This window comes from Lactuca virosa, chromosome 8 (assembly GCF_052849685.1).
Source record: "Lactuca virosa cultivar CGN04683 chromosome 8, Lactuca_virosa_CGN04683_v6, whole genome shotgun sequence".
Lineage (NCBI taxonomy): Eukaryota > Viridiplantae > Streptophyta > Magnoliopsida > Asterales > Asteraceae > Lactuca > Lactuca virosa.
The window spans coordinates 128,748,108-128,771,028 of record NC_136433.1 but is presented as its reverse complement, the minus strand read 5'-3'; the positions used below and the strand labels follow the sequence as shown (position 1 = coordinate 128,771,028).

Sequence of the window (22,921 nt, the reverse complement as noted above, 5' to 3'; positions counted from 1 at the left end):
TATGTTGTCGGATGGTACTCGATAAATGAAATGGAATAGATATGTACCTCTGAAAGTGAACATATTCTTTTGGCGGCTTGTACTAGATAGGTTACCTAACCGACCAAATTTGTTGTCCAAAGGCATTGATGTTCCTTCAATTATGTGTCCTTGTTGTAATATGCAATTAGTCCCTTTCTCACTTGTTTGGCGAGTGTGAGATAGATGTGAAGACATGGAATGTTGTTTCTCATTGGTTGGAGCTCGATTTGCCTTGGCACTTAGGGTTTCAGATATAGTGCTTTGGGTGTAGTCCTTGCATGTTTTATTGATCAAGAAATATGCGATTAAATATGCGATTGATGTTATTGTCAAAACCACTTGTTAGGTGCTTTTGAGATACAAGAAAGATGTGGTCTTCTAGATAACATGTGTAGACGGGAGCTTATTTTTTATTCAATTATTGATTTATCTTTTTTGTGTTATTCTAATATGAACCGTAAAACTAACTTGTCTTGTGTACCTTGGCTCCAAAACCACATGAACATTATGTAATTTTCTAGCTCCTTGTTACTTTTGGTATATAAATCTTTCAACAGTTAAAAAAAATTGTATGGGTTATTCTTTTGCAATGTCACCGAAATGCAACAACACAAAAAACTTTGCTTGTGTTCGGCGTCAGGTTTTTAGAAGCTTTTAGCTTTTAATTTTCTAAAAAAAAACCTCAAATTTTTAAAATAAACAAAAAGTAAAAATAAAAATAAAAAACAGCTTCATTAGTTTAAAGATTTTATTTAAACAAAAAAAATCATATTTCAAAAGTTAATTATAAGTTTTTCGGAGTTTTTAACTTTTAACTTTTATATAATTTTACATTTTTAAAAGTTTTCAGCTCCTTTGCGTAATATTTATATAAAAATATAAGTTATAGCTACTAACATCTAAACTACAATTCATTTTGTCAAACATGTCTTACCTCGCTTTACACTTAATTAATTAAAGGACATTGTGGTGTCGTGGAGGTGCATATTTTGTGTGGTTATTCATAATTTGCACACCTATAGTTTAGTGGAAAAAATTACAAATGAAATGGTATTATAAGGGAACAATTGATTTCGTTTTTCTTACGAAATGAATGGTTATTAGGTGATAGTTTTTTTTGAAATTGAATTCTTGATGGGTGTTTGGGATTGTTTATTTAAACCAGTTTTTTACTTAAAGAATATTAGTTTATACGGTATGAAAACTAAGTTTACAAAATAAATGTGTTGATTAACTTATATAATATCAAGACATAATAAGTTGATAAGTTGTTTTTAGTTTGTCAATTAGTCATGTAAATAAAATAAAATAAACTTGTTTTCCATGTCTTTTGGCTTTTTAGGGTTAAATTGGTTGTAAATGGGTAAATTTGTTCTCACTATAAAGAATCAATTTATCAAAAATTACTTGTTTATAAGCGGTTTTTACTCGTTATTCAATCCAAACATTTAATAATGATTATCATCATTATTAAACCGTAATAAACACTAAACAACATCTTACATAAGCATTCTCAGGCACCTCCCAAAATGCATATCATTTTGATATTAACGCTTATAAAAATTCTTTTAAGGTTGCGTTTGGTTAGTAGAAAATGATTGAAATTCGGAGGGGAAAGGATTTTAATTCCTTCGAATTCCTGCGTTTGGATCAACTTAAAGGGGGAAAAAGGAATCCTAAATGAGAAAATATTCTTTTATGGGGGAGGGGGATACTTTTCTTCATCAAATGGATGGAGTCAATCCCTTACTAACAAGGAAAGTGAATAATTACCATTATACCTACAAAAGATTATCTCACATATTAAACCATCTTCGTCAAAATAGAATTGCAACCAACAACAGCAGGACCTCATCTTCTCCACAAGACCTCGTCTTCTCCATTTCTTCTGCTTTCTTCTGTCAGGTAAGTCAATCTCGTTATCTCTCACTATCGCTCTCTCTCCCCCTCTTAATTTCTTCCATTTCTTCCTCGTCTTTTCTTGTGAAATGCGATGGTTAGTTAAAATCCTTGTTGATGTCGATATTTGTTAAAATCGAATCCTATGAAATGCATTTTATCTTCCTAAAAATTGATTTATGTGAAAATCGAATTTGTGATATTTATCAATTTCTGTTAAAAACGAATGCGTTGTCCATCTCAATCTATGCTTGTTCATAATTTATGCTTGTTAGAATCGAATTTGGTGTTAATCAATGTGATATGAATTGATTGTGATATCTTTCAAAAAAAATGAATTGATTGTGTTGTTTACATTCTTCTTCTTTTTCTTGCGTGTTCAGAACAGTAGCAACTGTTTTTTGTTCTTGTTTTCTCTTCACAACAACAAATGTGGTCTCCTTCATATGTTTTATGTTTTGTTCTTGTGTTGTTTTAGATTTACTTGCTGAAAAATACATTACATTCTCAATGTGATATGAACTTCTATGAACAGGAAAATGCCATGACTTAGTTTAACAACATACAATACAAAGACAAACTTGATTGATTTTGATATTGTGGAACGTGGTGTTGCATATGGTTGTACTCTTGTTGTTAATGATGTTCAAAACCATATAGATAAACGGCGTATTAAACAGATTTCTTCAAATATAGAGCGATACCCAATACTATATAAAATAATTTATGAGAGTGACACCATGTCTTTATCATGTTGGTAAATAGGTTCATAAAGAAGCGACTAGATGGAGACACAAATCATTTCCTTACTATGAAGATCTTTGCATTGTTTTTTGAAAAGAGCGAGCTCAAGGAAATAGAGCTAGAGATTTCATTGAGATGGAGCAAGATGTGAACTTAGATGAAGAAATGCAAGAGTCGGATGATGATTTCCTTGAATTAGGGGAAATTAGTCATAATACAACGGCGCAAAATGAGGAAACTTCACCAAGTGTTCGCTCTAATAAGAGGAAACGTCGTATTGTTGATGTTTTCCATAATGTGGTTGGTTTGATTACTGAAAGTCTTATAGAAATATCAAAGGACTTGAGTCAAGGTATTATGAAGATCAACGAACTGAGTGACAAGATCCATCCGGAGATTTTAAAGATGAATTCATTAAGTCAAGTCGAGAAGTTCAAAGCTTTGACCAAGATAAGAAGTGATCCTATAAACGTACAAAGCTTTTGGCAAATTGAAGAAGACAATAGAGAAATTTGGGTCAAATACATTTTGGAAGGGTAGTATTATTAATTAGGATGTTTATTCGTATTTTGGATTTTTAAGTTTTTTTGCGATGTTTATTAGGATGTTACTTGGTATTTTGGATTTGTAAGTTTTTGGTATCTTCGATAGGGATGCATCGAAATATTGTTATGTTTTTTGGTAACGTTATTATGATGCGAAGTGGAATGACTTTAAGTTATGATGCTTATTAACATGAATTTCGTAATATGTTGACATGAATGTTCCATCAATAAATTAAAATTTTACTATTTTAATAATCATACTATATTATAAAGGAAGCATTTTTCCTTTCACCACATTCATTTGAAACTCTCATGCATTTTTCCTTTCACCACAATCATTTGAAACTCCCATGACTTTTCAATTTCTTTCTAATAATAATTATAAGTTGGCTAATAAAGTTAAATAAATATCAAACCTAAAGTGTAATCATATATAAACTAAATTTCAGTATTAAAATAATATCTTTACTTCTACTTATAAAGTTATGTTTTGTTAACTTTTAGCATATTATACTTAATTTATTAGTTTTAATATATTGTTGGATGTAAACCATTATCATTTTAAAGATACAATTTTGGAACAATTTGTATAAAATATTTAATTTATTAATTTGAATATAACATTACAGGGTCAACTTAAATATAAATTTTAGTTTAACTTAAACAACTCAAATAATATTTTGTAAATAGTTAAAAGTGATTAATTGTAGTGTCTTTCTAATAATAATTATAAGTTGGTTAATAAGGTTAAATAAATATGAAACCTAAACTGTAATCATAAATATACTAAATTTCAATTTTAAAATAATATATTTACTTCTACTTATAAAGTTATGTCTTTAACTTTTAATATATTATGCTTAATTTATTAGATTTAACATGTTGTTGTATGTAACCATTATCATTTTAAATCTACAACTTTTGAACAGTTTGGGAAAAATACTTAAATTGTTAATTTAAATATAACATTACAATGTCAACTTAAATATAAATTTCAGTTCCACTTAAAAAACCAAAAAATATTTTCTAAATAATTAAAAGTGATAAATTGTAGTGACAAATGCAAAAACTAAATTGTAATCTCAATTTAACTAAAATAATTCCTAAAGATATTTTTATAATCGTTAAAATTTTTCGAATAAGTAGCTTAAAATAAATTACAATAACAATAGTTAAAAATAACTCTATATAAATGATTATATTGTTACCTTTAAAATCAACAAACAATGTTTGATGTTTTAAATAATTATAATGATAGAAATTAAAACATTAAGCAAATAAATTTTAAAAAATTAATTAACAATAACAACAACTATAAATAACATTAAACCATATATTATATCTAATTTTATTTATGTGTAACTTGCTGATAGAAGTCATTTAAGCGATTGAGATTATGCGGTTATAATAGATGTATATATTATCATATAATTCAAAATAATCAATATATTATATCAATTTAGTATATATGAATTATTATATCAAATTTAACAACAACGTTATTGCTATATTTAAAAAAACATATATTTGTAAAGACTTCACCTATATAGGTGTCTCTGCGCAACGCGCGGACATTCGCCTAGAATATGATATATATAGGTGATCATATTATATTTAATTTTATTCATGTATAACTCGCCGTAGAAATAATTCAAACGATTGAGATTATGCAGTTATTATAGTATATAATCACATAATTCAAAATAATCAATATATTAAATCAATTTAGTATATAAATTATTATATCAAATTTAACAACAACGTTATTGTTCTATTAAAAAAAACATATATTTGTAAAGACTTCAACTATATAGGTGTTTCTGCGCAACGTGCGGGCATTCGTCTAGTACTATATTATAAAGGAAGCATTTTTTCTTTAACCACATTCATTTGAAACTCCCATGCATTTTTCCTTTCACCACATTCATTTGAAACTCCCATGACTTTTCAATTTCTTTCTAATAATGATTATAAGTTGGTTAATAAGGTTAAATAAATATAAAACCTAAAGTGTAATCATATATAAACTAAATTTCAATATTAAAAGAATATATTTACTTCTACTTATAAAGTTATGTTTTTTAACTTTTAATATATTATACTTAATTTATTAGTTTTAATATATTGTTGGATATAAACCATTATCATTTTAAAGTTACAACTTTTGTACAATTTGTATAAAATACTTAAATTATTAATTTAAATATAACATTACAAGGTCAACTTAAATATAAATTTTAGTTGAACTGATGCTGAAGGTAGCTTGCTTACCAAGCCACCCACTTGAGAAGCTGGTCGCTAGAAAGAAGCGACGAGGAAGCGAAGCTGTCTACGAAGCTTTGCTTCTCCCCCTGTAGTCGTAATACTAGGCTCGTCGCTACTTTGATTCAAAAGGTAACCGAGGATAGCCCAAAGGTGGGATACTACTTAGAAATTGTAGAAATGTATGGTGTAGTCCACCACAGGCTTGTATGGTAACGATGAAGCTGGCTGACAGCTAGAATGAACAAGAAAGTTCTGAAAATAAACAACCCAAAGAATATTTTGTAAATTGTTAAAAGTGATAAATTGTAGAGTCTTTCTAATAATGATTATAAGTTGGTTAATAAGGTTAAATAAATATCAAACCTAAAGTGTAATCATAAATAAACTAAATTTCAATTTTAAAATAATATATTTACTTTTATTTATAAAGTATATTATACTTAATTTATTATATTTAATATGTTGTTGTATGTAAACCATTATCAGTTTAAAGCTACAACTTTTGAACAGTTTGAACAAAATACTTAAACTGTTAATTTAAATATAACATTACAATGTCAACTTAAATATAAATTTCAGTTCCACTTAAAAAAGTCAAAGAATATTTTGTGAATAGTTAAAAGTGATAAATTATAGTGCTAAATGCAAAAACTAAATTGTTATCTCAATTTAACTAAAATATTTCCTAAAGACATTTTTGTAATCGTTAAAAGTTTTCAAATAAGTAGTTTAAAATAACTTACAATAACAATAGTTAAAAATAACTCTATATAAATGATTATATTGTTACCTTTAAAATCAAAAAAACTTGTTTGATGTTTTTAATAATTATAATGACAGAAATTAAAACTTTAAGAAAATAATTTTTAAAAAAATAATTAACAATAACAACTATAAATAACATTAAACCATATATTATATTTAATTTTATTCATGAGTAACTCGCAGGTAGAAGTCATTCAAGCGGTTAAGATTATACAGTTATAATAGATGTATATATTATCATATATTTCAAAATAATCAATATATTATATCAATTTAGCATACAAATTATTATATCAAATTTAACAACAATGCTATTGTTATATTAAAAAAACTTATATTTGTAAATATTTCAACTATATAGGTGTCTCTGCGCAACGCGCGGGCATTCGTTTAGTTTATATAATACATGTTTACATATAACTTAGAAAACAAAATTAAATTAAACAAAGCAGACAAAAAGACAATTATATCATTTTATATGAATTCCAATTTCATTTCCTGTGAACCAAACAGAATTTGAAATTAATTTCAATTTCATTTCCTGACAACTAAACAACACATGGAATTGGATTAAAATTCCTGACAGATTCTTTTTCCAATTTCAATTCAAATTCCTTCAGCAACATTCTGAAAACCAAACAGCACCTAAACATTTTCCAATTCCATTTCAAGTTTCCCGACTACATAACATTTTTCCAATTCCAATTCAAGTTTCCGGACTACATAATGTGTTTGTTCGTGGAATGCACCACAAAATTAATATGTGGAATCTACAAACTGAAAAAGAACGCCTAAAAGTCTTCATAAACTTTGTCCATAATTTACAATAAAAACAATAGAATGGAAATCATTATTTGGGCCTTTGTAATTTGTAATTTATATTTTACAATGCATGATGTTTCAATTTTATAAACATTTTCAAGGAAGATGCAACACCTTTTATGTTAAGCGAAGAAAAAACCAAATTTAAATTAAACCCGGATACTTTGATAGCATCACAGCAATTGGTGTACTCAAAACTTTGTTATCGTGTGTTTACATTTCGAACAAAGCCTTTCAACAAAAAGCTCAACAATATAGAACATATATTGTATCTTTCAGCAATTTCAACAATCTTTATTACTACTGAAAAACACTTCACCTCTATAGATTAGAGCATCTTCAACTGCAAGACACAAACAACACAAACACAGAAAGATTACATCATTACTCGGCCCTTTCAAATGTTGGAATCTATTATACAATATTTGATTTTAGTTAAAATTCTAGAATGGAGATCTAAGTATATGGATCGGAGAAAGTATAGTAAATGTTGGGTCAAAAATATGGTTTATACTTTGCTTTTCTAAGCATTTATTTTTTTATTATTTGGGCCAAAATAGTATAAGATTAATTGTAGCTTGGACCGAGCATTGGATTATTTGTATTTTGGGCTTGGCCTTAGGTCCATATATATATATATATATATATATATATATATATATATATATATATATATATATATAGGGTGAGGAGTGCATGTGAAGGATGAACATATAGAATAGAGGAGCTTAAGTGTGTGCATTTGAAGGTGTTCTAGAGAGAGAGAAAAGAGAGTGTGTGTTAGTGTGTGTGAATCTTGTATCCGGATCTTCATTCATATCAATACATACAAGATTCATCATATTTTTCTTCTCATTCTCTTATATTTGATCTGACATCATCCGTTTGATTGGGATTCCGCACCATCAAACGGATCTGATTGATACTCAAGCATTTTGGGGACTTACAATTGGTATCAGAGCTTGGATTGTATCAGTCATTTTTGTCAGATATGAAGCATATTTGATCTTATTTTTGAAAGATTCTTGCGTTTTTGGATAGATCTCTGAAAATTAGGGGGGGTTTGTTCTTCGCGTTTTTGATAAAAACGAGTTTTTGAGCAAAAAAAGGTGAAAAACGTTGTTTTTCACGTAATCTGCGAAGAGTTTATGGTCTTTAAAGGGTTTACGGTCGGAGGTGGCGGCGGCTAGCGTTTCCCGGAGTTTACGGCCGTAAACGTGTTTACGGTCGCCGGAGTTTGCGGCCTCGGCTCGGAATTCGGCTCGGTGAACGGCTAGGGTAGCCGGCTCAGCAGCAGCAGCAAGCCTCGCATCGCAGCAAGCCTCGGATCATGTTGAGTTAATTTTTTTTGACATATTTGATTATTTGTTTGAAAATACTGATGTTCCTGTTTCTAGCACATCTACTTCATGTGCAGGAAAAGTAGCAGAGGATGAGAACAAGGAGAACACCACTGAACAAACCAACATCTCCTTGAGCTCTGAATCTGTTGCTTCGAACTCAGTTGCTTCTGATCAACCTGCTGTTCAGAAATACAGGCCACCAATTCCAGTGAAACAGAGTGTCTGTTGTGATTGTGCTTGTGGGAACAATAAGAGACAAGGCAAGGTTACGCCACCAGGGGCAGGAAGAAACAATTTCCCAGTGAAGAAAAGGACTTGTTTTCACTGTGGAACACCTGGACACATTGCCAGACATTGTCCAAATCGCGCATACGTTCCCTACTATGCATAAGGGTGGCAGAACGCGCCAAGAGGGAGATACTTCAAAAGAAATCCCTCAAGGTCACATTCAGACCATGGTGATTGGAACGCGCAGAAGGCCAAGAATCAAACCTACAAGGCCAAGAATCCGAATCCCAAGGGAAATAAGGGAATGCCGGCCAAGAAGCCAAATCCAAGAGATGCTCCCGTGAAGCCAAAATCAAAGTCATCTCAATGGCCGACATCAAGCTCAAAAGCAAGTACTGAGCCACCCATCAGATCTAAAAAGAAATGGGTTAAACCCAACTACAAATGGGTTCCAAAGGCTCACTCTCCCAAATCAACTAATGACTCTAATATTTATTCATCTTCTGTTTGTGATAAACAGGATATGTCATGGGAGAGAGTACCGTGCAAGGATGACAAAGGTCGACCCAGTTTCAAAATGGACTGGGTTCCAAAGACCAACTGATCCCGCTCTGTGTCGGAGCAGCTATGGAGGCATATCATCAAACTTCGGTTTGTTGGTAGTGGCTGTTCCTGGCACATGATAGGAGACATCTCTCAACTGTACAACACTCAGAACATTGTTTGGGAGTATGTGTCCTTTGCGGGAAAGGAAGAAAGGAAGAGATCACAAACGGGGTTAGTGCTTAATGACATGAAGAATTTTCGGATCTGTTCTGAGATTACGCGTGCTGTTCTCAGACCTTCTGGATGCAAATTCAATCGGTGAATTATGATTTGCGTTTTCTTCTCTATACTCCTGAGTTTATCTTACTCTGATTCGCTTCAAAGACAAATTTTTGTTTTAGGATAGTTTAAATTTGCGCATTTACTTTCGTTTCTCTCATATGCACAAATTTAGGGGGAGAAATAAAAACAAAACAAAAATTAGAAAGTTTTAAAAAATCCAAAAACATTAAAAAAATCAGAAAATCTAAAAATATGTTGGTTATGGAATGTGCTTGAGGGAGATGTTTTGGGAAGTGATATAATCATGTGATAACAGGCAATCTGAATCTATGTAAGGGACTGAATCTGAATTGTCTAGGCTCTGTGTTCGATGTGCTGGTAGGCACGAGAAATTAAAATGGACTTGACTAGGCATTAATGAACTTAAGGAATCTAGAGACTTGAAAAATCTTGACCTAGATATATCCGTTTAGCCTGACAATACGACACTCAGATAGGTTGAGCAGGGAGATATACATGATAATCCACCGGTCACATTAAAGTTATCCGTATCTAGAACTATGGTTTAACTCTTCCTCGATGTACGGACTTTGTCCTTAATTCCGGTATTGATGGGGCGACTGGGGAATTCCGATAAAGTAGGTCTATAGAAAATTATTTTCTTGCTTTCCTTCTGTTAGTCATATGTTGCCTCCTCTGCGTGATTGTAATACATCCGACCTGGACTGCAACATATGCAACTCTATTTCTATGCATCTTCTATCTATGCAATTCTTCCTGCCTGTTAGCCATATGCTGTCTCCTTTGCGTGATTAACCATCCGACCTGGTACACAGCATATGCACCATTCTACTTCTCAATCCCTCTAAATCTGGTTAGTCATATGTTTCACCCTCTGCGAGATTGGAAGAGATCCGACCTGGGTGTATAGCATATGCACTCTAAATTTGACTTCTCTCATAATAATTGTCTGCTCACCTAAAGTAAGGAGTACTTTGGAAGTTCCTGATTATTGGGGTATGTCAGGAAGCGGGAAACATGTTCTAGTACATTTAAAATTGAACAATGACTATGTTGTCTGTAGATCTCGTTGCTCAATTTAGGTGGACAACAATATCTTTGGTCGTCGTCAGCTAAATGGTCCTTTAGGAATATTATCTAGGAACATAGGATCACATTGTCTTGTCACTTATAGTATGTCCTAATTTTGTCATAATCTCTCGTGTTTAAGTGGAACACAATACCGGCGATTGACCAGATCTATTCATGAAGGGAGAGGTACTGATAAATGTATAAAGGCTGTCTAAAAACTTTGATCCCAAATCACTCTTAAAGTTAGATATCATTTTATTTTTGTTAAATTTGTTCATAGTTTTCTTCTAATTTAAATATTAGGGGAGAATTAAAAAATTTAAAATCCAAACAAAAATCAGAAAATTAAAAAAAAAATCCAAAAATAGTGTTATTTTTGTTTTATTTCTTTTTCAGAAAATATGAAAAATCCAAAAAATATTGTGTGCTAAATTTTCTTTTAGTTTTGTTTTGTCTTGAAAAGTAAATTCAGGTGAAGATGAAACTCATGGAGTTTGTGTCGAAGATTTCTGAGCCAAGGCTTCATCCGTGATCATCGAAGAATTCTCATTCGAAGGAGCAAGAAATGAAGATTATTCTTTCGACATTCAATCTTTCAACCCCAGAAGCAAGGTGAAGCTGAAATTGAAGATTAGGTGACGGATTGCATTGAAGCCTCCTCAATCAGTCTGCTGCTATCTTAAACCTGAGTGATCCAAAAGATTTGTTCTCTCTGACGTTCTCTTTAAAGATTCTCAAGCTGAAAGCGCTATCTTTCAAGAATCAGTACAAGAAGCCTCCTCATCCGACGTGTGTTCAAAGCCAAATTCTGAAGAAAAGCCCAACTGCTCAAGATGAAGTCATTCATTAAAGATTCGTATGTTGATATTGAAGTCATGAAGATATCAAAGAGTAAAGCTGAAGCCAAAGCTCCCAATGAAGATTAACAAGAAAGCCAACTATTTTTTAGGGGGAGCTTGTTGGGTCATTTAAGAAAAGAAAAGAAAGCTATAAACCAAGGGGGAGATTGTTGGGTCAAAAATATGGTTTATACTTTGCTTTTCTAAGCATTTATTGTTTTTATTATTTGGGCCAAAAATAGTATAGGATTAATTGTAGCTTGGACCGAGCATTGGATTATTTGTATTTTGGGCTTGGCCTTAGGTCCATATATATATAGGGTGAGGAGTGCATGTGAAGGATGAACACATAGAATAGAGGAGCTTAAGTGTGTGCATTTGAAGGTGTTCTAGAGAGAGAGAGAAAAGAGAGTGTGTGTTAGTGTGTGTGAATCTTGTATCCGGATCTTCATTCATATCAATACATACAAGATTCATCATATTTTTCTTCTCCTTCTCTTCTATTTGATCTGACATCATCCGTTTGATTGGGATTCCGCACCATCAAACAGATCTGATTGATACTCAAGCATTTTGGGGACTTACAATAAAATACAAACGCTAAACATAAATACAGAAACCATGGAGCAATTATTCGGATCTAGGGTGACGTACCTCTTGTGTCTTTGGGCAAAAATGGAGTTCTTCCTGTTTTCCTCTGCCGCATAAGGAAAAATGTACGATTAGTATATCGGAATTTCAGGGTGATTGATCGGATCAACATTGAATGTGTTAGAAATAAGAAATTAAAAGAGAAAAAAGATACGAACCGGTGAGACCAAGGGAAAATTTGGTTATCAAGGTTCCGGTAATGGAGAATCCGACGAGGAAGGGCCAGTTACGGTGTAACGCCCCGTTCTTGGTACGTATTAATTTATTAAAAGTCTTTTATAAAGAGCTACTCGACGAGTAGTAGTCCTTGTTGGAATAGTGTCCAAGGTCATTAACTATTGCTAATATTTCTAATAATAGCAGGGTCCTTTTGGGTTGCCCTCAAGACCCAAATTGAGTAGAATAAATAAAGGAGAAATTGTTTTATTAATTATTATGGTTAATAATTAATTAGAAACTAATTGGAAATATATTTTGGAAATATATTTTGGGAATTAATTAACAGTTTAATTAATTAAAGGGTTGAATGTTCATTAATCGATAGTTGGTTAATCAGGAATGTTCCAGAACCTTATGGAATTAGGGTTGGATGAAAATCACTCCATCCCACATGGGAAAGGAGTGAAATTTCGTGGTTAGGCCTCCATCCCACATGGGAAGGAGTACTAAACCCTAGGAGGCATCCAAGGCTATAAATAGGGCCTTAGGGATTTCATTCCTCCTTGCACCTTGGCTTGAAGTTTCGCCATCCCTTCTTCCTCCCCCTCTTAGGGACGATTTCTAACCCCTTTGGGTTTGTGAAATTGACCCTTCTCCTAGTTATTTTTATTCCACTCTTTGGTGTCATTGGGTGTGATACCATTAGAGGGATTCTGGTTTGGATCCTTTCATCCAAGCAACTTCATGGAGGTTCAAGATCTCAAGCATGGAGATCAAGGGCTACATAAGAGGTATGTTTTCTTACTTATGTTTTAGTTTTCTATGGTTGATGTAATTAGCATGAAGCCATAGATCCATAGGTTGCATGTACACTTAGGTATATCGTTGTTTCGATTTTTCCGCTACCTAGTTTTAGAGTGTATTTGATGCGTAGAAAACCCAACAGTGGTATCAGAGCCATTGGTTCATGGTTATGTTCACCCTAGATCCATGTTTTCTGTAAAACTTTGTTTGAAATTGAATGGTAGAAGGATTATTGAAAAATTCGTAATTGATAATACCTTAGTCGCAGCTCATGACGTGAGAGCTTAGAGCTCACGACGTGAGCTCAGCAGAATTAGGGTTTTCAGATTTTTTCCATTTTTCAAATATGAAGCTTTATCAAATATGGATAATTACCAAATTTTAAAATGTTTTAAATCTGGAAATTGATAAATATTATTTAAATGTTTTATTTGAATTTGAATATTTATTAATAGATAAATATTGTTTAAATATGTTTATTTGAATTTGAATATTTATGTGTTTATTTGAATTTGAATATTTATTAATAGATAAATATTGTTTAAATATGTTTATTTGAATTTGAATATTTATGTGTTTATTTGAATTTGAATATTTATCTATTATTTAAATAGTGAATTTAAATATTTAATATTATTTATAAAAGAGATTTATAAATTTGAATATTACCCCCTTCTGATTTATTAATTGTTACATTGCGTCCTCGCAATTAATTAGAATTAATAATAGACAACTAAATTTAAAGAGTTTTAAATTTACCCCTTATATTTATATATATTAGAATTGTGTCTATTATATGTATAAGAAAGTTACAACATGCGCCCTCGCGTGTTTAAATATTGACATTGTCAGTCTTACATCGACTAGGCTCACCCGTTCTAATGTAGGGGCTTAAGGAGGTCTCTTTGATTTCTAATGAGGTCGGTTTTTAATATGCTTCGCGCTTACCACCCTCACCGCCCAATTGCATTTTGTGAATGGAGTTACCGAAAGGGTTTGATAGTGATAATGGTCAATCTAAAAGTATTTTAAATACAAGTATAAAACAAAATCCCGTTTTATTAATAGAATGTGAGTTTATATTATCCATGAAAATTACACATTCTCTTTATATTCTGTTGATGGAGCTCGTGTGGTTAACCGGCACATCAATATAGGGTATAGTTGAGAATGATATGGAACTCGCAAGAGTCGGGGACCATGCGATTTTGCAAGGTTAATTCTCAATCTATTTAATGTGAATTTTATGTTATCCATAAAAGTTGCACATTCTCTTTATAACTTGTTGATGGAGCTCGCGTGGTTAACCGGCACGTCAATTGGAGAGTATAAGTAGAGAATGATGTGGAACTCGCGAATCTCAAGCGTAACTTGAGTCGGGGACCATGCGGTTTTGTATGGTCGATTCACCATCTGTTCAATGATCCGCGGCGACCCCGTCATTGAATTTGAGATGAACATAATTCGAGATTAACATGCCATTGATAGTCAATGAATCTCAAAGATCTAGGAATTTCGTGGTGATCGAAATTGGCAAAAGGCTTTGCCTACCTAAATAACTTTATGGTGTGTTTACGGCATCCCTTTACACATCATGGAGCCAAATATGGATCCTAGCCTTATAAAATAATTTTATTTAGGGTGATTATTTTCTAAGGATAAGTAAAACAAACTATAATGGAATTTGTTATTGAATGATGTCTATAACCTTATCCACTAAAATCTACTGCTATAAAACCTTTGAAAGGATTAGCTATGAGGATGATCAATCTTGTCAAGTTCGTAGTTTGGGAGTAGTTCTCATACACGAAAAGAAAGATCATGCCTTTGTTAAAGCTATTCCTTGGTTACTTCAAACATTGCATTCTAAAGTGTTAGAAAGAGCAATTGTCAAATGTACGTTGTAAAATGACATATTGAAGTAAAATGGAATTTCCTTGAGTTAGGAGTTGACTAGGATTAATCGACTAGCTGGCATGTACATATAATCAATTCATTTTGATTTTGATATGAACAACTTGGAATGACCATGAAGGAGTTGTGGAGCATGTTAAAGTTTCCTTTTGGAATTAACATGACAGTCATAGAAACTCAAACTTCAAAACACTCCCATATTTTACTATCATTAATAGAAGTGTCAAGAAGAAGAAAGCCAATTGCACACGGTTTAAAAGGCGATTAGTGTGGGTATACCTAATCTAGGCCCTAATACCTAGGACAAAGGAAGGCTTATTCTAAGACATGTTCTGATAGTTGCTCGTTTCCATAACAAGAAAAGGACTAAGAAATCAAACTTGCCCAAATGTATATTTGAGGTGAAAGGACTGGAACATGAAGAAGTTAAATTTAATCATGGATCACGAGCCCGTGCTACTTTCCATTGGATCAAAATATGACTAGTTCTTCCATGTTTTGTATTCAATCAAATATATGGATTTATAATGCCATCAAAACATTACTTCTAAGCCTTGAGTATTTTACTGACATTTGCAAGAATGTGCAGTTGCTAAAATGAAGTAAGAAGATTGATACATGGAGAAGATAATTTGATCATGAATGTCAAGCCCTTGCTACATTCATGGGATCAAAGGACAATTCTCTTCAAATGTTTAGTCTATGGTATTATAAGTGAAATTGTTTATACCATGATTCAAGAGATAGTTATGACTTATTTAAATGTGGAGCATTCTAACATGTTAAAAGAGAGTCATGAAATCTATGAAACTAGTATAATAGCAATATTTCAAAGTTGATTTGAACATTTAAATAAGGTGTATTATTGTGAATATATGTTGATGTTAGTTCAACTAATGGATCGTTCAGAATGACCACAATATGTACTGATTCAAATACATCCAAAGTTTTGGGTGAAATGTATTTGTGGAATCATAGTCTTGGATACATAAACGAGAAATGCATTACCAAGTATCCAGTTGGATTGGATTTTGGATATCATTTGACCTCGAGTCTCATGATAAATGCAAATCTTGTTTATCAAGATAGATGATGAATGTTTCACTGGTTGATGTGAGTATCTGTTGGAATTAGTTTACACTAATGGACCGTTCAGATTAATCGCAATACATGGTGATACCAACTTCGTATGAATGTGAGTCTGAAACCTTTCAGGTGTTCAGAGCTCTCATAAAGTGAAGTTGAGAATCAATTAGGCAATAGGATGAGACACTCATAGTGAGAATCTCAGTGCAAACTTTATCGATCATCTAAGTAATTGTGAAAGAGTTTCATGATCTGTCTCCTCCCAAAACACTGCCAATAGGAAGTGTTAGTTGGATAGAGAAACAAATCGTTCATTGATTTTGTACTAGATGAGTCGCACTGTATTTGCTAACAAATCGTGGATTGTACCATGAATAGTGTTACAAGAAGTCCTTTGGTCTTGTGCCAACTAAGTAGGTTCCTGAAACACTCTATGATATGTGAAGTGGGATTCTATCCTCACTTCCATATATGTAAGTCTACGATTATGAGGCTTACGCTCGTCGTTGAAGCGCTCGACAATCTGGGACATTGAATAGAGATGTGTTATCTCGTTGGAGAGCCCATCAAGCATTTTGGATAATTGTTTAACAACCTTCTGAGAACAAAGTGCATGTTGCTCAAAAGGCAGTCTTCCAAGAGAGGGAGCTGATTTCTAAAAGGGCTAGTGGGAGCCACATTGATCTTGGTAAGATTCAAGAGTCAACCAACGAAGAGCCTAAAGTTGGACATAGCATTCAATTTGGAATTGAAAGAGCTATTAAGGAAACTGACATATTTCCATTTTTCCATATAGATATGATAGAAGACCTCATGGACCTAGTTATATAAGAGTTTATATTGCTAAGGTATTTGAGTCACTGGTAGATAGAAATCAGAGTGTACCAGCTATCGGAAGCTATGGTAGGCCCTAAAGGCTACAACATAGAAAGAGGAATTGGAAAGCGAGATTCAATCCATGTATGTTGTTATTTGGTAGATCTAGCACTTGACCTTAACCCTAAGGTGCAAGTGGATCTTCAAGTAGAGACAATCATGGATAGGAACAAACACATAATTAAACTAAGATAGGTTTTGAAGGATGTGTAAGCTTAACAAGTTCATTTATGGAACGAAATAAGCATCTCGCAAGATGGATCATTATTTCAGTGAGAAAGTTCAAAGAGTTTGAATTTTGAGAAATAAAGATAAGTCATATATATGTCAAAGCTAGTGGGAGTAATTGAAATCTTTGTTTCAATGAGAAAAGTTCAAGGAGTTTGAATTTCGAGAAACATAGATAAGCCATATATATGTCAGTGCTAGTGGGAGCATTGTAGTCACCCTTGTATTGTACATAGACAATGTACGATTTATAGGAAACTATATTCTAACTTAGCAGGTGTAAAAGCATGGCTTGGTATGAGAACTGTTTCACTATGATATACATGGGAGATACAAGACACGTGCATAATAAGGATCTATGGAGATAGATCAAAGTGATTTATTGGATTAAGCCAAAGTACATTGAATGTTGAGGAAACTCGACATGCATAACTCAAAAAGGAGTTTAGGCTGGCATGACATTGAGCAATGTTAATGTCCTAGTTCTACTATTGAGCTAAAGCAAATGAGTCGTGTCCCACATGCTTCTGCTATGGGATCGATCATAAATGTCATGACATGTACTTGATCTAATGACTCGTATGCCTTGAACATGACAAGTTTGATTAGATCAATTTGGCAAGAATCAATGAATCAAGATCAAGAACATTCTTAAGTGTCCTTGGAGGATAGAAGAGATGATATTGACAGTATGGAAGAGATCATTGTAAGAGTTACATTGATGCTAAGTTCCGCACTAATAAAGGCAATTCCGTTCGCAGTCGGAATTCGTGCTTTTACTGAATGGTGATATATTAGCTTGAAAGAGTACCAGGTAATACACCATAGTGGATTTAACATACTTAGAGTATATTGTAGTTGGTTAAATTGCAAAGTGGACAATGTGACTGAAAGAGATTCATTAGTGACATCTTTGTTGAAATTCAATCATTGATGGTCCTTATGAAGTTTCTTGTGACTTTGGGTGAACTTACCTCGAGTATGGATCCCAAGTCATACGAGCTCACATGAAACATACTCAGTAAGTACCAACACATTTGATAGTAAGTCAAATGTAAAGACATCATAGTCAATGATTCATATCGAAAGATAATCTTGTCGATCCATTCCATAAGCCGATGTCATTGACCAAGTCTGACAGTCAGACATAGTCGAGAGACATTAAATTTGCAAGTGAATTGGCTTAAAAAACTCTTAGTTTGGTTTGTTTTAAAACCCGAGAACTGTAAGCGGTATAAGTTTTAATTTGATTTGGCGATTATTAAGTGGTGATCTTAATATATGATGGATTTCGGTCATTTCAATTAGCCTATCACTACATTCTCACTTTTGCATGTTTGGAACCCACTTCCCGAGTATTAGTTTACTCAAACGTCCACAGTCGGTCATACTCTTGGAAGTAAGTAGTGATTCAAGATTGTCATGAGTATTAGTGGATTGTCTATATTGATCGGACATAACATAGTGATTGCGCTAACACTCATGAGTGCTTAATAGAGATTTAAGTATTGGACCAACCCACGCTTAGAGATTACTTCATGGATTCAGTCACGAGTAATTTTAAGACGATAATATCTTCTATTCTTCAAACCTAGATACATGTGGGGTTTTGCTCTATGATTTTGTTATGCATTGGTCTACTCCAACGCTAACCGTAACTGGTAGTTATAAAGGGTATGTCCATGTGTGACATGATGAAATAGACAAAAACTATGTAGTCGAAGTTTATTCGTTCCTTCTGCCTTAATAGGAGAAGCGATATCTATGGGCCCCTCGATGATTTGGTGCTGACATCTAAAGTGCTTGGCCGAGCCCTGACTGGAATTGATGTGTTCAATTTAGTAGTCAGATGCAGTCGTCACAAATCTATATCGGGAAACATAATATTGAATTCTTGAGATTGACCATTATACATGTCTCGAATTCATACAGATATCATAGAACGAAGGGATAGTTGATCACTTATCTAGGGCTGAATCTGGATTAGATCAAGAGTTCGGTAGTTGCATTGGATGGCTAACTCTCTGTTGATTATTGAGAAATATTGGTCCTCATATAGTTGATGACTTGTCCAAGTGGGAGACTGTTGGAATAATGTCCAAGGTCATTAACTATTGCTAATATTTCTAATAATAGCAGGGTCCTTTTGGGTTGCCCTCAAGACCCAAATTGAGTAGAATAAATAAAGGAGAAATTGGTTTATTAATTATTATGGTTAATAATTAATTAGAAACTAATTGGAAATATATTTTGGAAATATATTTTGGGAATTAATTAACAGTTTAATTAATTAAAAGGTTGAATGTTCATTAATCGATAGTTGGTTAATCAGGAATGTTCCAGAACCTTATGGAATTAGGGTTGGATGAAAATCACTCCATCCCACATGGGAAAGGAGTGAAATTTCGTGGTTAGGCCTCCATCCCACATGGGAAGGAGTACTAAACCCTAGGAGGCATCCAAGGCTATAAATAGGGCCTTAGGGATTTCATTCCTCCTTGCACCCTGGCTTGAAGTTTCGCCATCCCTTCTTCCTCCCCCTCTTAGGGACGATTTCTAACCCTTTTGGGTTTGTGAAATTGACCCTTCTCCTAGTTATTTTTATTCCACTCTTTGGTGTCATTGGGTGTGATACCATTAGAGGGATTCTGGTTTGGATCCTTTCATCCAAGCAACTTCATGGAGGTTCAAGATCTCAAGCATGGAGATCAAGAGCTACATAAGAGGTATGTTTTCTTACTTATGTTTTAGTTTTCTAGGGTTGATGTAATTAGCATGAAGCCATAGATCCATAGGTTGCATGTACACTTAGGTATATCGTTGTTTCGATTTTTCCGCTACCTAGTTTTAGAGTGTATTTGATGCGTAGAAAACCCAACAGTCCTAACTCGTCGAGTAGATGCCAGGTTGGACGGGGGTTTTAAGTGATCTACTCGGCGAGTCCGCGCCTGGACTCGACGAGTAGGCCAGTCTGGATGAAACCCTAATCCTTAGGGTTTGTACCCTATTTAAACGTCCTTATAGCCCCCATCCCAGCCTCCAGCACCCTTAGAGCGTTCCCCCCCCCCCCCTCAAAACCCTAGCCTCCATTGGTGAGTTTGAGTGATTCCTTCTTGATTTTGAGTGTTTTGGTGTATTCTTGGAAGTGTAGAAGAGAAGGAAAGAGAGAAGGTGCAAAGGAGAAGAAGGAGATCCGGAAGATAGCTTCCATTTGCTACTTCATCTGGTAATAAAGCCTCTACCTTGTTCATTTTCATGGTAGATCTTCATATATGCTTGTTTTGCCATTTTTGGGACATTTCAAGGTCCAAACTCGAGATTGGAGCTCCCTTAGGGTAGTGAGCTATAGATCTGGACATCATTGAGCCCCAAGAGCTCAAAGTAGCTACCTCTATGCAAAGCAAGGCCTTGTTCCAAACCCTAGGTTCCCATTTCTAGCTTATTTTGGTGTTTTAGCTTCATACCTCTATACATGTACGTAAAGTTGGCAACTTTACGTGTTATATCGGCCCTAGAAGCTCAGATCTATGAATTGGATGCACTGGAATCGATTAGAATCAACTGTTTAGTGAGGACATGCATAGGATCGACGAGTTGTTCTTGGACTCGGCGAGTCGAAGCGCAAACTCCTGATTTCTCCGATTTTAGAGTTATGAGTTGAATCAGCGAGTGGAAGAGGACTCAGTGAGTTAGAACAAGGATCTGGAAGTAGAGGGACTCGGCGAGTCTACGTCCCGACTCGGTGAGTCGAGTCGCGAGTTAGAGAAGTGTGAGTCCGGGAACTCGGCGAGTTCATAGTAGGACTCGGCGAGTAGAGTCAACCAGGAAGTTGACTTTAACCAGGAAGTTGACTTTGACCAGGGGTAAAATAGTCATTTTACCCTGAAAACAATTATCAGTATCTGAGTTAGTGTTTATGGGATTGTATCCGGGGAGTTTCGGAGCAGCAGTCAGCCAGTTTCAGATTTAGCATCTCAGCAGCCAACGTTACGAGGTGAGTTTTCCTTCCAGTAGGAACGGGTCTACGGCCACAATGCCGGCCCGTTTAAGTTAGCAGTAGTTCCGGACTTCGGTCCGATGCAGTAGTTCAGTGTGCTTGATGTCTTTGTGATTCAAGCATGTCTTTGTGTTATGTGTTCCGGACTTCGGTCCGATGTAGTATGCAGTATATGTGTTTATGCTAGTAGTTATGATTATGCTATGCTATGTTCAGTCAGTTCCGGATTTCGGTCCGATGCAGAGGGCAAGGCCCTGGTTAGTTCCGGACTTCGGTCCGATGCAGTTTCCAGACTTCGGTCCGATGCAGAGGGCAAGGCCCTGGTTAGTTCCGGACTTCGGTCCGATGCAGAGGGCAGGGCCCTGGTTAGTCCCGGACTTTGGTCCGATGAAGTGGGCAAGGCCCAGTAGTTGCTTTATATGTTATTGTATGGTATGTGTAGTTTGGGGGAGCTCACTAAGCTTTGTGCTTACAGTTTCAGTTTTTGGTTTCAGGTACTTCCGCTAGTAAGGGGAAGAGCTCGGGATGATGGCATGGCACACACCACAACTTCAGTTCGTCCTGGGAGTTTTATTCGGATATTTTGATATGTTTTGACAACAGTTGATTGGATAAACTTATTATGACATTTTGAGACGCATGATCCATGTATTTATCTTTTAATATTTGATATTATGGTTTAATAAAGTTTTCAAACGAAAATTTTTGGGTTGTATTTTTGGGATGTTACATACGGTTGAACTCCCTCTTGAAGAAAACGGGCCATGGATAGAACTTCCTCATTCTGTATGTATCTGTTTTTTTCGGCTACGGTGCTTCAAAATTCAAATCTTGCTGCAATCTTTTTCAACCAGTGAAATATAAGATGGGAATCTGGGGCTCATGCTTTTAGGCCTAATTCATATCCATTTTAAAGACCCTAATTTTAGTAAGACAGAATTGTAAAAATGTTTCTGCGTTATGTTAAAATTCGCAAGTTTCGTCTAAAAAAGTTTGAACTGTGGTCTAAACTTTTCATTTTGTTGCGAGTTTGGTCCAATTTTTTGTGAACTTTTTTATAATGACGGATTTTCCCTTTATTATTTTATTTTTCATTTTTGTTTTATTACAACAATTAAAAAACACTTAAAAATTAAACAAAAATAAAATCTCTCTCTCCTGATGAACATACCTTCTCTCCATATGAACACACAAACAATAAATCTAACATACAAAACTAAGAATTTCCTAAATCCTAAACTTGTAACCATGAAAGAGATCGAGTTTAGTGGTTTAGAATGGAACCAAGATATACACACATCGTCACCTGAACACACGAAGTCTCTCTTTCTCCGTCTTCGAGATCTGATGAATTGTCCACCGTGTCTCTCCTTCTCCGGCGACACCGATCTGATAAGCATCACGGGATGACGACAAGAAAACTCTAAATGTTCAGATGAACACACACACATGAAAACTGATGAACACTCAAAACCCATATCTGAGGGCATCAAGGGGTTAAAAAACCCTAGCGTCGCACCATCTCCAATTTGTTTCGTCTTCACGATCTGAGGGCAACGACGTCGGAAAATAAGGGCAAACTAGCAAAGAAAGAGATTTGACGCGTCCTCAAGCCACATATCTAAACATGTATGAAAATCGAGCCACAAACCTGAACATATATGAACTCGACGAGCATGGTGACGGGGTGTAGCAATGGTCGGAGGTAAGGGGTGTAGTAGTGATCGTAGATGGGTGAAGAAGACGATGACTGGATGGAGGTGTATGTTTATCTACTTGCAGACCAAGAACACACATGATATCATTTTTCGATTT

General features: G+C 34.2%; 1 protein-coding gene across 1 annotated transcript; it reads right to left on the bottom strand.

Moving 5' to 3' along the window:
* Nucleotides 1–7,345: 7,345 nt before the first annotated feature.
* On the bottom strand, nucleotides 7,346–21,893 carry LOC145130831 (ATP synthase small subunit 6, mitochondrial-like). The gene is made up of 4 exons (XM_079065590.1): nucleotides 21,837–21,893; nucleotides 12,201–12,268; nucleotides 11,987–12,088; nucleotides 7,346–7,404 (listed from the first exon to the last, which is right to left on the bottom strand). The coding sequence occupies exons 1-4, from the start codon at nucleotides 21,887–21,889 to the stop codon at nucleotides 7,346–7,348; spliced, it is 282 nt and encodes a 93-aa protein (XP_078921716.1). The 5' UTR covers nucleotides 21,890–21,893.
* Between the last annotated feature and the right edge of the window lie 1,028 nt (nucleotides 21,894–22,921).

Excerpts from the sequence above, each read along its gene's own strand:
- LOC145130831 (XM_079065590.1), bottom strand. The coding sequence starts at position 21,889 with ATGAGGAAGTTCTATCCATGGCCCGTTTTCTTCAAGAGGGAGTTCAAC. Across the intron at positions 12,269-21,836 it reads AAGAGGGAGTTCAACCGTAT|CTGGCCCTTCCTCGTCGGAT; the intron begins GTAACATCCCAA and ends GTTACACCGTAA. Across the intron at positions 12,089-12,200 it reads ATTTTCCCTTGGTCTCACCG|AGGAAAACAGGAAGAACTCC; the intron begins GTTCGTATCTTT and ends CTTATGCGGCAG.